At 43.7% G+C, this 13,252-nt stretch overlaps 2 protein-coding genes across 4 annotated transcripts in view; both read left to right on the top strand.

Annotated features, from left to right (window-relative positions):
* The window catches only part of smurf2 (SMAD specific E3 ubiquitin protein ligase 2), a 45,172-nt gene extending 41,157 nt beyond the window's left edge, over positions 1 to 4,015 (top strand). For both annotated transcript variants that reach the window (XM_076752649.1, XM_076752648.1), the window contains 2 exons: positions 1,227 to 1,302; positions 1,445 to 4,015. In XM_076752649.1, coding sequence (XP_076608764.1) covers positions 1,227 to 1,302; positions 1,445 to 1,544 — 176 coding nt within the window. In that variant the 3' untranslated portion in view covers positions 1,545 to 4,015. The remainder of the gene's footprint in view (positions 1 to 1,226; positions 1,303 to 1,444) is intronic.
* A 1,339-nt stretch (positions 4,016 to 5,354) lies between these two features.
* On the top strand, positions 5,355 to 10,953 carry ddx5 (DEAD (Asp-Glu-Ala-Asp) box helicase 5). 2 transcript variants are annotated; one of them, XM_076752259.1, is made up of 13 exons: positions 5,355 to 5,514; positions 6,239 to 6,404; positions 6,530 to 6,626; positions 6,709 to 6,842; positions 6,987 to 7,052; positions 7,231 to 7,372; positions 7,456 to 7,616; positions 7,729 to 7,901; positions 7,991 to 8,101; positions 8,214 to 8,275; positions 8,379 to 8,438; positions 9,779 to 10,000; positions 10,200 to 10,953. In XM_076752259.1, exons 1-13 carry the CDS (start codon positions 5,462 to 5,464, stop codon positions 10,610 to 10,612), a joined length of 1,860 nt encoding a protein of 619 aa, XP_076608374.1. In that variant the 5' UTR covers positions 5,355 to 5,461; the 3' UTR covers positions 10,613 to 10,953. The 2 variants fall into 2 exon arrangements, with proteins under 2 accessions (XP_076608374.1, XP_076608375.1); XM_076752260.1 differs by having other exon boundaries at positions 9,779 to 10,013.
* The last annotated feature ends 2,299 nt before the right edge of the window (positions 10,954 to 13,252 follow it).

Here is a 13,252-nt window from a genome sequence, read left to right as displayed (position 1 = left end):
AACCCTGAGTCTGAGCGTAGTTCAGTGGTTCAGTGGGTCCGTCCTGGCAGACAGTGCTGCCCAGAGACGGAGCACCCAGGCATGTGGAGAACACCGTGATCCACAGGCAGACAGCACCTTTACACACCTTATATAACACGGCCATCCCTTTCTTGGTCAAAACATCAGCAGAGCCCAGAACACACAAAACACACTCTCTCTCTCTCTCTCACACACACACACACACACACACACACACACACACACACACACTCAGATTTACAGTAGTCATGTTTCCATCAGTCCATCCATATTTTTCTGCATGTTTTCAAGTATCACATTAGAAAAGATTGATGGAAATGTCAGAATTTGAAAAAAAAATCCTTAATTTTGCAATGGAAAGTCGATGCTTATTTAACTCTTGTGACAGAGAAAGTGGTCTTGCTCAAGAGGAAGAAGAAAAAGCTGTTTCCACTATCGTATTTCTGAAGACCTCTGTCCATTTCTGTCTCGGAGATGAGCGAGGCCATTGGTTTTGGTTTTTCTTCTTCTTTGAGGTTTATTGGCAGTTGTTACTGGTTCACGACCTCGACTTCTTCTGGTCTGTTTATTACAGCCATGTGTAACGTAGCCACCACCGTCTGACAAAGGTTTATTCACTCCAAACCAGTCGATGGGAACGTGTCTAATTTGCCTTTTCTTTCTTTTCTCTCTCTCTTTCTTTTCCAAGCGTTTGCTTGCAGTTCAGCTGAGTGTCAGATGAAAACACAGCTAGTGTCTGTGGCATCACTTTGATTCTAAAAGCTGGACACACGGCTACAGTCAAGAGACAAAGCAAACTCATTTTTTGCTCGGCTGCTATCTGAACACTGTTGGAGCGTTCCCAAAACTGTTTAATGAAATAAAGGGATTTGTCTTCAATAACAGAAAACATAATACAGGCACAGATTTCCAGAGTGTCATTTAAAGATTCAGATGTTTGAGGTTTCCAGTGACTCGCCTGGTCTTTTCTTTCTCTGCGATTCTGATGGGATAGGACAGAAATCTGATTGATTGCTTTCAGGCTTCATTGATTGTCCTGGTATATGATCAAGTTTGAGTTTCCAGGTTGAGCATCTGAATCTGAGCAGCTTGAAAAGAATTGGGATGATTATGTGAACCTGGGAAAAGAAATATGAACTTTGAATAACGCTTAAATGAGCATGTGTGTGAATGTGCGTTTTACAGAAGTGATTGTGTTTATACAGGTGCTGCCGGCCCACGACTCTTTACCATCCACCAGATTGATGCCAGCACCAACAACCTTCCCAAAGCCCACACCTGGTGAGGAAACTGTCAGCACTGGAATATTTTCACATTGATTGACTTTAAATATTGTCTTTGCAGTGTGGTCATGGAGTTCTTCAGAGTGTCTTCAGTTTTCAGAACACCATTTTGAAAATGCTCTCCCCTTCTGTATTCCCAGTTTCAATCGGATCGACATTCCGCCCTACGAGCATTATGACAAACTGTACGACAAGTTGCTCACTGCCATCGAGGAGACGTGCGGGTTTGCTGTAGAGTGAGTCACTGATGCAGGCAGAGCTCAGCAACGACCAGAAGCAACGTGGTTTGGCCACGATGAGCCTCCCCCTTCAAATCAGCCCACTCAGACGGGGGTCGTCCACGGTTGCTTCACCCGGGGATGCCCATACTTCCCAGGGACATGTGGCCAAGCTAAGGGAGGTTGTGCAGAGAAGACCAGAGTGTGTCAACTGACTGTTTTTTTTAGAGCCTTCAGCCCTCCTTTATGTCTTTTTTTATCATTGAAAAGGATCTCTTCAGCTGCTAATAACTCAAGACTATTTACTAACTTGTGGAACCTGCTAAATTTGCTGGTTCTTCCCTTTTTTTCTAAGTTCATTTTAGCATTTAAAAAATAGACTGTATTCCATGTAGCAATGCTCCATCTTACCAAGCAGAACACAAAGTCAGTCCACTCTGAAAACGACATTTGACAGTACAGGATTACTGACGGTTACCACGACCACTTGGAAACACTAAATTTGGATGAAGAGTGTGCACGGCTCGGGCTGTTTGGTGCCTCGGAGTGATCACACTGGGGCTATCGGCAATGCAAAGGCTGCAAAACGGGGATGTGTGCGGATGAGACGGCGAGACTAGAGACTGAATTAGGCCGAGCCTGACTGTTTACAGCCCTCTCCAAAGACAGCAGCAGGGACCTCTGCTCCTGAGTCGCTGCCCAACAACTAGAGCTGCATTCCCAGAAACCTGTTTCACACGTTCGACAGCTAGTTTTTGTTTGAAAATGAGTAAATGAATGAATAGCTTGAAATGTGTTATTTTTATATAACAGGGAAAATTGAAAAAGAAACAATAAAATTCTATATAATATATATAATTTATTGCTGTTATATTTCAGAAAGCCCTTTCCATTGTTCCAGGAAAAATAACATCTTTGAAATGTTAAAAGTGTTACTGTTTAAATTATCGACGACAATTTGTGAAAACAGAACTAAGCTTGACTGAATTTCACTTAAGAATGCTGTGGTTTATTTCTGGACGTCACCTCTCTCACACTGTACAGGGTGAGGTACGTCTTTAAGAGCAAAAAAATCCCAAACACACCATGTCCTCTGAGTGCCATAATCGTTTTGAATGAATGAAACATTGAGCGGACCCTTTAAATTCTACTGTTTTCATCGTGGAGCTCCACATGGTGGTGTGACGTTTCCCTTCTATTACCCTTTTTAAACAGTCCGTCACATGTAGCTGGGCTATATTATTGTCACTAGCATGAAACCTACCTTTTAATTTCTAACAGTACTCTGTTCAGAGGAGTCCAAAGTCCATCATAATCTATTTTGTGCTGCCTCCACATTGTTGTTGTTGGAAAAAAAAAAAAAGACCTCTACTACCTTCTAGCCATGTGGTGCTAAATAGCATTAACGTTTGTCTTATATTGGCAACCTTGCTCATTGACATACTACTGCTTCAAGTGCACAAGACACTACTCTTGCGTATACCTGTCTGTGGCCACAAAACATGTCCAAGAAATCAAGAGCTCTACCAAGCCACATTCTCAGGAGATGTCACGTACTTTGTAATGTCCTTTTATTTGACGACTGACGGGACGCTGATTCTGACCATTTGTCCGGATTTCCTGAATGTTAAGGGGATAAAAAAAGTCTCATCGTTTAAGTAGTTTTACCCACAGCAGAGCATTAGCATACAGAAGTCGTTGCATGTGTCCACATGTGCTTTTGGTTGAAAGGGAACTGAATGAGATGAACTTCAAGCCTGCTACACAGTCCCATCAGTGATGTTTTTATTTGGGGTGGGGGTGGGGGTTGGGGGGTGTTTTCTATGATTAAAAAAAAAAATCTTGAATGTTTTCAAAAGATGCTGCCTGTCTAGCAATCTATGACCGTGGACTGTTCTTAACGTTTGCATACACTTTAAAAAACGAAAACAAATGAACTGTTCATTTTCATGATTTTAAGTGGACTCATGTGTATGCAAAGTGAAAAGTGTCCTCAGATGGTGCTTTGTACAGTAATAAGATATTGTTCATATATGTGGATCAAACGACCTGTAATTTATCTTTAACTTAAGTAGAAGATTTCCTTGAAACGAAAAGAGGAGTTGCACACAAACAGAGTGAGGTCGCCGCGTGTGTTTAATGGCGACTTCTGTAACAGACGTTCGTTCGCCTTTAAGTCCAGTGCACAAGATGATCACCCTACTGTCTGTTCCTACACTACATCACTCAGCATCGCCCCGTAGCTGCCTCTCACTGAAGAACTGAACTTTTTATTCAACAAGTCAGAGTCGAGAGATGCCGCTCTTGTCTTTTTGTTTTGTTTGTTTTTGTTTTTTTTTTAATAGCATGATCCACTAGCAGGACTATATCTCTCATAGCTGACTGATGCAATTTGATGTATGTTAACACTATCATTTTGTAAGAGTATTTTATTTTTGTGTGTAATTAGTTCTAATTAAACTTGCCTTTGTCTAACAATGTAAGGCCTTGTACAAAAATACGTCCTGTCCTTTTTCTGTTTGAGTGGTTTGTTTCTTGTTGATCCAAAAGGTTAGGCTGCTTACAAGAGAGGTGCGCTTAAACAAGTCCTGTGGTACAGCAGTTGTTTACATTAAATTGAGTCATCTGAGGCTGAATCAGTGACAACCATGGCATGCAAAGACCACCCACCGTGCACTCACTGATACCACCGTGGATTAAAACGTCTGGCAGATGGCTCTGAGGGGGGCAGGGAAAGAGGGAAACAATGAATAGAGTGGTTGGGGAAAAAAAAAAGGTGTCAAGTACAGTTTTTGTTTTGTAGACATTCAACTGCATCATATTACAGAGAGGTCTGGAAACTCTTTCTCTGCAGACAGAGGACACAAGATTAGATTTTATCAGGATAATTGTTCGTGTTTTGATGCCTCCCTGTGTAATCAAGATCAAGGCTGAAAGAAGTATGTCACAGCTAATGAAATATAAACAAACGATTGTGTTCTTTGTCTTACACTATTTTGGCCACTTTCACAGAGAAGTGATACACATGGGGGTGCACTTCCTTAAAGATGAAAGACCCACAGCTTAAATAATAAGCACAATACCAAAAAAAAAGACAGTAAAGCTCACTCTCATTGAAAGGTTTAGGGTTTTTTTGGGGAGGGGGTCCACCTCTGAGCTCACCAGTAACTAACATGACCTGAATGAGACTTTGATCTTCAATATCCTAGTTTCTACAGCCATTTCTGAACATTTGCGTGCCCACTTAGTCCAACAGAAGTTAAGTGAAAGCTCATCTCAAGGGTTTATCGGGTGTCACTGAAAAATACAAAAAAGAAAAAAGTTTCTCTCGTGCTTGGGTTGGCCCTGATGACGTCACTTACCGTAATACATCGGAAGCGCAGTCAGAGCCGGATTACCAGTTTCTGTCTCGTACATATCCATCCGCCAACTATTATAATCATTCAAGACAATGTATGAAAAGGAAGCAAAGGAAAACCGAGTTATTCGGTTTTTAGGCTGGAATATTTGAAGTGTAAAAGAAAATACAATAAATAGTTACTGATTTCCTTTCTACTTTATACATACGCAAAGTTTGCGTGTTTAAAACCTTAACGTTTAAACCTTACGTTCTTCTGTCTGCTGTAACTTGGCTTATTGAATATATTCAGAGAAGGGTTGAGGGATCCAGATGTAGTGTTCAAAGTAAGAGTTAGAGTAAATTCAAAGCACAGTTTCGCTGTTCTGCGGTGTATCTGTTGTCTGTCGGTGGAAACTGAGGTTGAAAACCGTGTAGCGGACGAATACATCGGAAGAAGGACTTCCTCTTGTTATATAAACCGGGCCTCATTTTTCCTTTGCCGGCATTTCAGCAGCACTGCCGGTCCGAGCTTTAAGGCGGCGGTCAAGTCACAGTTTAGCATATTTATCTTTTTTATTTATACACATACAGTTTACAAGATGCCTGGATATGCCGACAGAGACCGTGGCAGAGACAGGGACAGAGATAGAGGGTAAGTACATTTTCTCATGATTCAAGCGAGTTTTTGCCTTAGTGTGATTCACAGAAATGGCTGACAAGACATATAATCAAGAAAAATGAGCAGACCCTTGAAACATTGTCTAATTTTTAAACGGAATCTCCTTAAGGTTCCTTTTGTTTTCAAGTGAGAATCTAAAAATCTGAAAATCAGGCCGTTTGCCGACTGTATTTATCCACTCAAGGCCCGGCCGGTGAGCGGAGCCCGCTGTCGTTGTCTTTGGCTCGAGGCCTAGTTTGGCCTCGTGCCCCGGAACAGCGGCTCGTTAGCTTCACGGTAGCTAACTCGGCGTCACATTTCACCGCCTCAGGAGACTCTTCACACAGCACCGAGTGTGGATACCGTTAGACTACTTTGTTGAACACACTTTTCTAACACTGAAGTGTATTTGTACACGGTGTTCACTCTGTGGCTAACGTGTGTATGGCTCCAGCACCAAGTAACGTTAGTGGTGCTAGTACAGCTGGCTAGTCGGCTTTTCGCCATGTGGCAGCTTGAATGCGGATACAAAATGCCGGCTGTTTTCCATTGTTCCTCTACTGGCTGGAAAGTATATGGCAGCTATTTAATTTCTACGAATGACGCAGTCAAGATGTGCCTTTGTTCGTATTAAACTACTGTTGGTGCCGCCGTAAATGACGCCGCTGAGCCCGAGCTGACTTTGTAGACTACGACCTAACGGATATTTTAATTGCAGCTATGGCGGAGGTCCTCCTCGCTTTGGTGGCAACCGTGGTGGTGGAGGAGGAAAGTTCGGCAATCCCGGCGATCGGCTGCGGAAGAAGCAGTGGAACCTCGATGAACTCCCAAAGTTTGAGAAAAACTTCTATCAACAGCATCCCGACGTTGCCCGGAGGTCTCCGGTATGTAGTCAGCGTGGCCTGAAGTGTTATGCAACACTACTAGCAATGTGCTCTGTCCTGCACGTGTTTCTCTTATGCAATTGCTTATGACAACTGACCTTGCCTCATTCATTTTTATCTTGTAGCAAGAAGTTGAACAGTACAGAAGGTCCAAAACCATTACATGTAAGGGGAGAGACTGCCCAAACCCTATTACAAAGTTCCACGAAGCCAGCTTCCCATGTAAGTTTAACACCATCTGTGAGACATGATCATGCCATCAGGAAGTTTTCTATATCTCAATCAATTGTTCTCTCTTCTCCAGCTTATGTGATGGATGTGATCAACAAACAGAACTGGAGTGAACCAACACCCATCCAGGCCCAGGGCTGGCCTCTGGCTCTGAGTGGCAAGGACATGGTTGGCATTGCCCAGACGGGCTCTGGCAAAACACTTTCTGTAAGTTACTAGTTCTCTCACACGCAGCATTAGTCGATACTCTGCAATTACCGCATTGATCTGTGCTGATAGGTCAGATCAACAAGGATGATTATATAAGTGTATTACTCATGAAAGTGACTGTTGCATGTGTTTGCTCTGCAGTATTTGTTGCCGGCAATCGTGCACATCAACCACCAGCCTTTCCTGGAACGTGGAGATGGTCCCATTGTGAGTAGTCATAATGCAAGTCAGAGTGAAAGTACTGATCCTGAACTCAGAACTTTAATTAAGCAACCTGTATGATCCTCTGCATTGAGTGGTCTCTTATGTGGCCAGAAAACATTGGAAACTGAATGTACGTCTGATGCTGCCTGCCTAAAAAGCTGATATTTCCTTCCTTTGACAGTGCTTGGTGCTCGCCCCGACCCGAGAGCTGGCACAGCAGGTGCAACAGGTGGCCGCAGAATATGGCAGAGCTTCTCGCCTCAAGACCACCTGTATCTACGGCGGGGCACCCAAGGGACCCCAGATCCGAGACCTGGAAAGAGGTATTGTGTTTTTGTCTTTGGAGCCAAATGCTTAAAAATGTCATTTCAAGAATGTAGTTCTCACATCGTCTCTTCCGTTAAAGGTGTGGAGATCTGCATCGCCACTCCAGGGAGGCTCATCGACTTCCTTGAGGCAGGAAAGACAAACCTCCGCAGATGCACTTATCTTGTGCTGGACGAAGCAGACAGAATGCTGGACATGGGTTTTGAGCCCCAGATCCGGAAAATCGTCGACCAAATCAGAGTACGTGTTTGATTTACTTGAATGCTATTGCCTCATCTGCTGAAGCCACCTGACTAGTTGGATGTTGCTTAAAGGGAATGTGATGCTGATCACTGTGTTGTTTTTTTTGCAGCCTGACCGTCAGACTCTGATGTGGAGTGCCACATGGCCCAAAGAGGTTCGCCAGCTGGCAGAGGACTTCCTGAAGGAGTACGTCCAGATCAATGTTGGAGCTCTGCAGCTCAGTGCCAACCACAACATCCTGCAGATAGTGGATGTCTGCAATGACGGAGAGAAGGAAAACAAGTGAGTCACGTGTCTGTAACAGCAAGCATTGAAGCTGACATGTTCAAAAGCTTCAGAATTTTAAATTTTAGTCTGTCTTGTTGTTTTAGGCTCATCCGTCTGCTTGAGGAGATCATGAGTGAGAAGGAGAACAAGACCATCATCTTTGTAGAAACAAAGAGGCGGTGTGATGACCTCACCAGGAGGATGAGGAGGGATGGGTAAGCATTGACATTAAAATGCCGGTTCACAGCATGACTGGTTTTGTTGTGCTGATTCTTATAGTCATGAAGTTCTTCCATGGTTTAACATTGAACCCTTCAATCCTGTTAGGTGGCCAGCAATGGGAATCCATGGAGATAAAAGCCAGCAGGAGAGAGACTGGGTTCTCAATGGTAAGCATGCATCACTAATTCATTTGCATCACTGGTTGTTCAGAGCTGTACAGCCTGCAGGGAAGTTCTCTCATGTCTGATCTTTTTTTAATTCATTTTCCAGAGTTCAAATATGGAAAGGCTCCGATTCTTATTGCTACAGATGTTGCCTCCAGGGGTCTAGGTCAGTATCCTCCCTGATCTCTTGTGTACTCTGATGTATTTCAAAAAGAAAGTGTATTTGCTTTCTTTAACTCTTCTGCTTCTTTCTGAGTTTCTCCCCTGGCCTGAAGGAGCAGTCTGTGTGGCAGGGCCTTGGCATGACAAGCCCAGGTCTCCAGAGGGGGAAGGAGGATTCTTGGAGGTGTCCTGACTGGCGAGGCACGGGTCTCCCAGTCGTGCAGATATACAGAGGTGACCAGGCCCAAGTGCAGCATAACGTGCTGGCCTGCCTAAAAAGGGGGGCGAGTTGAGGGCTGGCCACAGTTCCTCCCCCATATGCTCGTCTGTTCTCTGGCAATGGTTTGGACTGCTTCACACACCCAGGCTCTGTAACTGTCCCAGCTCAAGGCCCAGCTACTCTGTCTCCTATTGTCTTGCATGTATGTTTGGGTACTGCATTGCAAGCCATTTGAGTCATTTAAGGGTTCCTTTTTGTTGCGTAGACTCGTTGTAAAGCATGGGTGGCGTTAATGTTGCAGTTTCCTAAACTTCTGTCGGAAGAGCAGTCTGTCAGATCGATCATACCTTCACCTCTGTAAAGACATGGCTACTGGCGCTTTTGGTGACAGTGGGACATGCTAGTTGGACACACTTGGACAAAATCCAAGCTCACACTCCTCCCTCGCCTGCGTTTCAAAGTCATGTCGAGACCTGCCAACGAGAGACATTATAATGAAGTGAACTGAACTGGGTCTGGAAAAATCTTGCCATGCCGAGAGTGGGGATGTACTGTTTGTAGGCATCCTGCAAATTGGTTCAGATCTACAGTTTCTTGGCAAAGAGACACTGCAGTGCGAGTTTTCTAGCGAGCATCTCGTGAGTGCGTGACAAGGGACCTTAAGTGCTAGTTCAAGAACCCCAGCAGGCAGTAGTGTGCATAGCAGCCCTACTGTGTGGGGACACCTGTGGGTCACTTGACAGTATGTGGGGAGTATGCTGCAATGGGAATGGACTAGTGAATGCATACTCCAGCAAATGGTAAGACTTCTGATCCATTCTTTCTGAGGGTGGTTTGGCAGTGGTTCAAGAGGGGAGGGTTTTTATTTTATCCCACTGGATTGGAAGCCAATGGAGTGTGCATCGTTTCTCTTTTCCCACCGTAGTCTCCCCGTGGAGTAAATGTTCACCTGTAGCTCTGTCTAATGCCGCTCTTTTGCAGCCTTGTGGATTTTCTAGCCATCCCGGCCTCATGACAGTACTAACTTTTTTTGTTTTTGATCTGGTTGTTGTGGTGGCGCTGGCGCACGTCTTTGTGTGCTATCCTCCTTCTCCTTTATGCCACACTGCAACACAATCTTACAGATGTTGAAGACGTGAAATTTGTCATCAACTTTGACTACCCCAACAACTCTGAGGACTATATCCACCGCATTGGCAGAACAGCTCGTAGCCAAAAGACAGGCACAGCTTATACCTTCTTCACTCCAAACAACATGAGGCAGGCCAGTGACCTCATCTCTGTGCTCCGCGAGGCCAATCAGGCCATCAACCCCAAGCTCCTCCAAATGGCGGAAGACAGAGGAGGTAAATCTAATTGGTGAGATACAGAAACTGTGCTGTGAACCGCAGCCACGTTTTTTTCTGCTGCTCTCCTTTTTGTTTACTCTGAAGTGGATGGATTTAACGTAATGAGTTAAATGGTATCTGAAGACCAGTTCTTCTCTTTCATTAAAATAAAAGAATATAGCCATGCCTCTTTTCTTAAGTTTGTTTTCCTTTCCAGGTCGTTCAAGGGGAGGCAGAGGTGGTGACTATAGAGATGACCGCCGGGATAGATACTCTGGAAGGCGTGATTTTGGAGGTTTTAGAGACAGGGATAATGGTAGAGGGTATGACAATGGACCAAATAAAGGTTTTGGCACAAATTCACAGAATGGAGGCTATGGGGGCAATAACAACAGCGGCAACGGCTTCGGCGGAGCCAGCTACAATGGTAACGGACAGTCCAACTTCAGCAACCCAACAGGGGCCTTCGGAGGCCAGAACAACTTCCAGACCCCGCAGTTTGCACCCAATAAGGGTGGCGCACAGACTGGCGCGGCTCACCCACCGTTCCCTTTCCCCCAGGCACAGGCTCCGCAGCAGCACCCCCCACCACTGGTGCCGTACCCCATGCCTCCTCAGTTCTCTCAGTAAACACACCATATACTTGAAAGAAGTAATTTATTGCTTTTTGTCTTTTAAGTTCTACACTTAATCCATATTTTTTTTTCTTTTTTTTTGTATTTACGCAACAGGGTTACAAACAACTAAACCTTTATCAGGCGTTTTAAGATCTGCAGTGCAGCAATAGTGGTGTTGCACTTGTTTTTTCCCCTTTACAGTATGATTTGTTACATTCCTCAGTCATGTTTAGTTAATGTTTTGTACTAGGTAATTACAAGTGTATCGGTTTTTCATGTGTACCATTGAAAGTGATGTTAAGCTCCTGCCTTGGAAGTGCACTGCATGATCTTTCAAATAAAACTTAAAAAACATTTGGCCGCCTTTTGTTTGTTTTTGAAACTTTGTGCAGGGTCATTATCATCTAGTCATTAAATGATACGTAGTAGATATTACAAGTCTTGTACTACTACCTTTCCTGTCCAGCAGGTGTCATGTTCCACTAATCCACTGGTCCTGGAGTCTTTGAAGCAGCATGTACAGTCTGTCACATTACAGTAGTGACATCAGCAGTGGGCAGATGCTGCTCGTGTTGCCAAAACATTTGTAGCAAACATAGAAATGAATCATTCACATCAGCGCGGTCCTCCTGCAGCAGGGAGCGTCTCGTTCTCCCTGTCAGTCTTGTGTTTGTCGCATGCTGCCAACATGACTTGTAGGGCGACATGTGACCGACACCAATTATGCAGATGACACATTACAGCTCTCCAAATATGTTTTAACATTGTCCCATTGGCCAACATTCAAATCACCTTATTTTAATTCCACCTTTGAGCTCTAGTTAAAAAAAAAAAAAAAAAAAAAAAAAAAAATTAAATAAACTTGAACTTCACAAAAAAAAAACCTGTTTCGGAAGAGGGATGGAACAATGTCTCCACCTGTTGGTGGAGGAGCAGACAGCTTTTTCCAGCTTCAGAGGAAGTCCACATGCCAGTAGTTCACACCTCTAACCAGTGAGTTTTGGAGGGGTTCACTCTGATACTGAGCAGAAATGTAATCGTGTCTGGTCTTTTTCAGTGACTTTTGCAGATTAATCCTAACCTGCTGATTGAACTCTACACCTGATCAGTATTTTGTTCATGTGTGTTACTTTTAAACTATTTTCACTTGAGTTTTTTTTTTTTAATAACAAACATTACATATTAATGAAATGATCAGTCTGAGCAGCAAATGCAGAATCATCTCTTGAAAAGGCAAGTAAATAAAAAACAAACAGTGAATCTTCACATGTTGCTGAAATTATACAGAAATTTTGAAGATCACCCCCCCCCCCCAGTCTCTCACTTTATTGATCATTACCAACATTTTGCATTTTGTGCGGAAAAACTCCCTGAAGTTCCCTGAAATATCTTCAAAACCTCAGCTTTAATAGTACATGTTAATTTTTAAAGTTCATGCATATTTTTTTATAGACTTGGTTCTCGCATTGTGTGGAAAATGAAACTTTCTTTTAATAGAAAGGGGAGAGAAAAGTCCAAAATTTGTGTGGCAGAATTGGTAATCCTGTTCATCATCTTGTGAACACTCCTGATTTATCTTACAGCCGCGTTGGGGCTCCTTACTCTCAGGTCAGGTACAAATTACAGCCAACTTAATAAGGAAAGCAGTGATATTCTGCTCTCAAATATTTAACTTGCTTTACTAGTTCTGATGTGTGACGTGCTTTAAATATTGGCAGACACTCAATATTAAAGGCTCCTATCAGGACCAGCATCAAACAATGTGATGAAGACATTCCTGCTTTTGCCTGAGCTCTGATAACGCTGCATGTAAATAACAGTCACACCTCTGGGGTCCCTGAGCCCGTGGTCCTCATGTGAAGGTGTCTTTGTTGAGTCCAGTCTTTTGTTATGAAAGCTTAAGAGGATCTGGGCCCAAATGTGTCACTGCAGAACTGCTGCTCCACCTCAACCCTGCATATAATCCAAGAGCGAAACCTGGTCACAGGTCAGTGTCGAGGGACTGGAGCTCTTTTGATGAGCAGGAGTGCTGTGGGCGCGGCTGATGTAAATTGCGTTCTACATATTTACAGAACCGTGGCCTGGAAGTATGCGTGGAACTCACTGTGTAAATACGATTGAATGTTCTTCGTTATGAGTCAGAGAATTGCTTCCCCCCACCCCCATCTTGATATGTGACAGCCACACCCTGCTGTTGACGGCACTATGCATAAAAAACATGTTAGGCTTGTCTGAACCTTTTCTGTTTTCAGGAGAAAAAAAATCTTTACTATGTGAAACGAAGGGAGTGCAGTGACACGGGATATTCATGACTGACTGTGTGTATGTTTGATCAGAGGTGGACAGGCGGTGCTTATCTCAGATGGATTGCACAATGTGGAATTTAAACAGGTGGGCTGTGCTTGACTGAAGTGCCGGCTTGGACACAATAACATGAACATCCACCCCAGATGATGTAAGCCCGAATAAAAGCACCTTTGAGAAGCTTATGCAGTGTCAGAGAAGTGTTAAATCAATTGTGGTCACTTTGGCTTCATCTGCTGGCGATATTGTATCCAACTACTCCACATCTTATCAAGACACGAGGCCGAGCCCGGACTGTGCGTCATATTAATTGGCAGATATTTTCTATTTGTGAACTACAACTGATAAT

The sequence above is a fragment of the Chaetodon auriga genome, chromosome 16 (assembly GCF_051107435.1).
Source record: "Chaetodon auriga isolate fChaAug3 chromosome 16, fChaAug3.hap1, whole genome shotgun sequence".
Classification (NCBI taxonomy): Eukaryota; Metazoa; Chordata; class Actinopteri; order Chaetodontiformes; family Chaetodontidae; genus Chaetodon; species Chaetodon auriga.
Note: the sequence above shows the minus strand (reverse complement) of the source record. Positions and strands in the feature narration are given on the sequence as shown.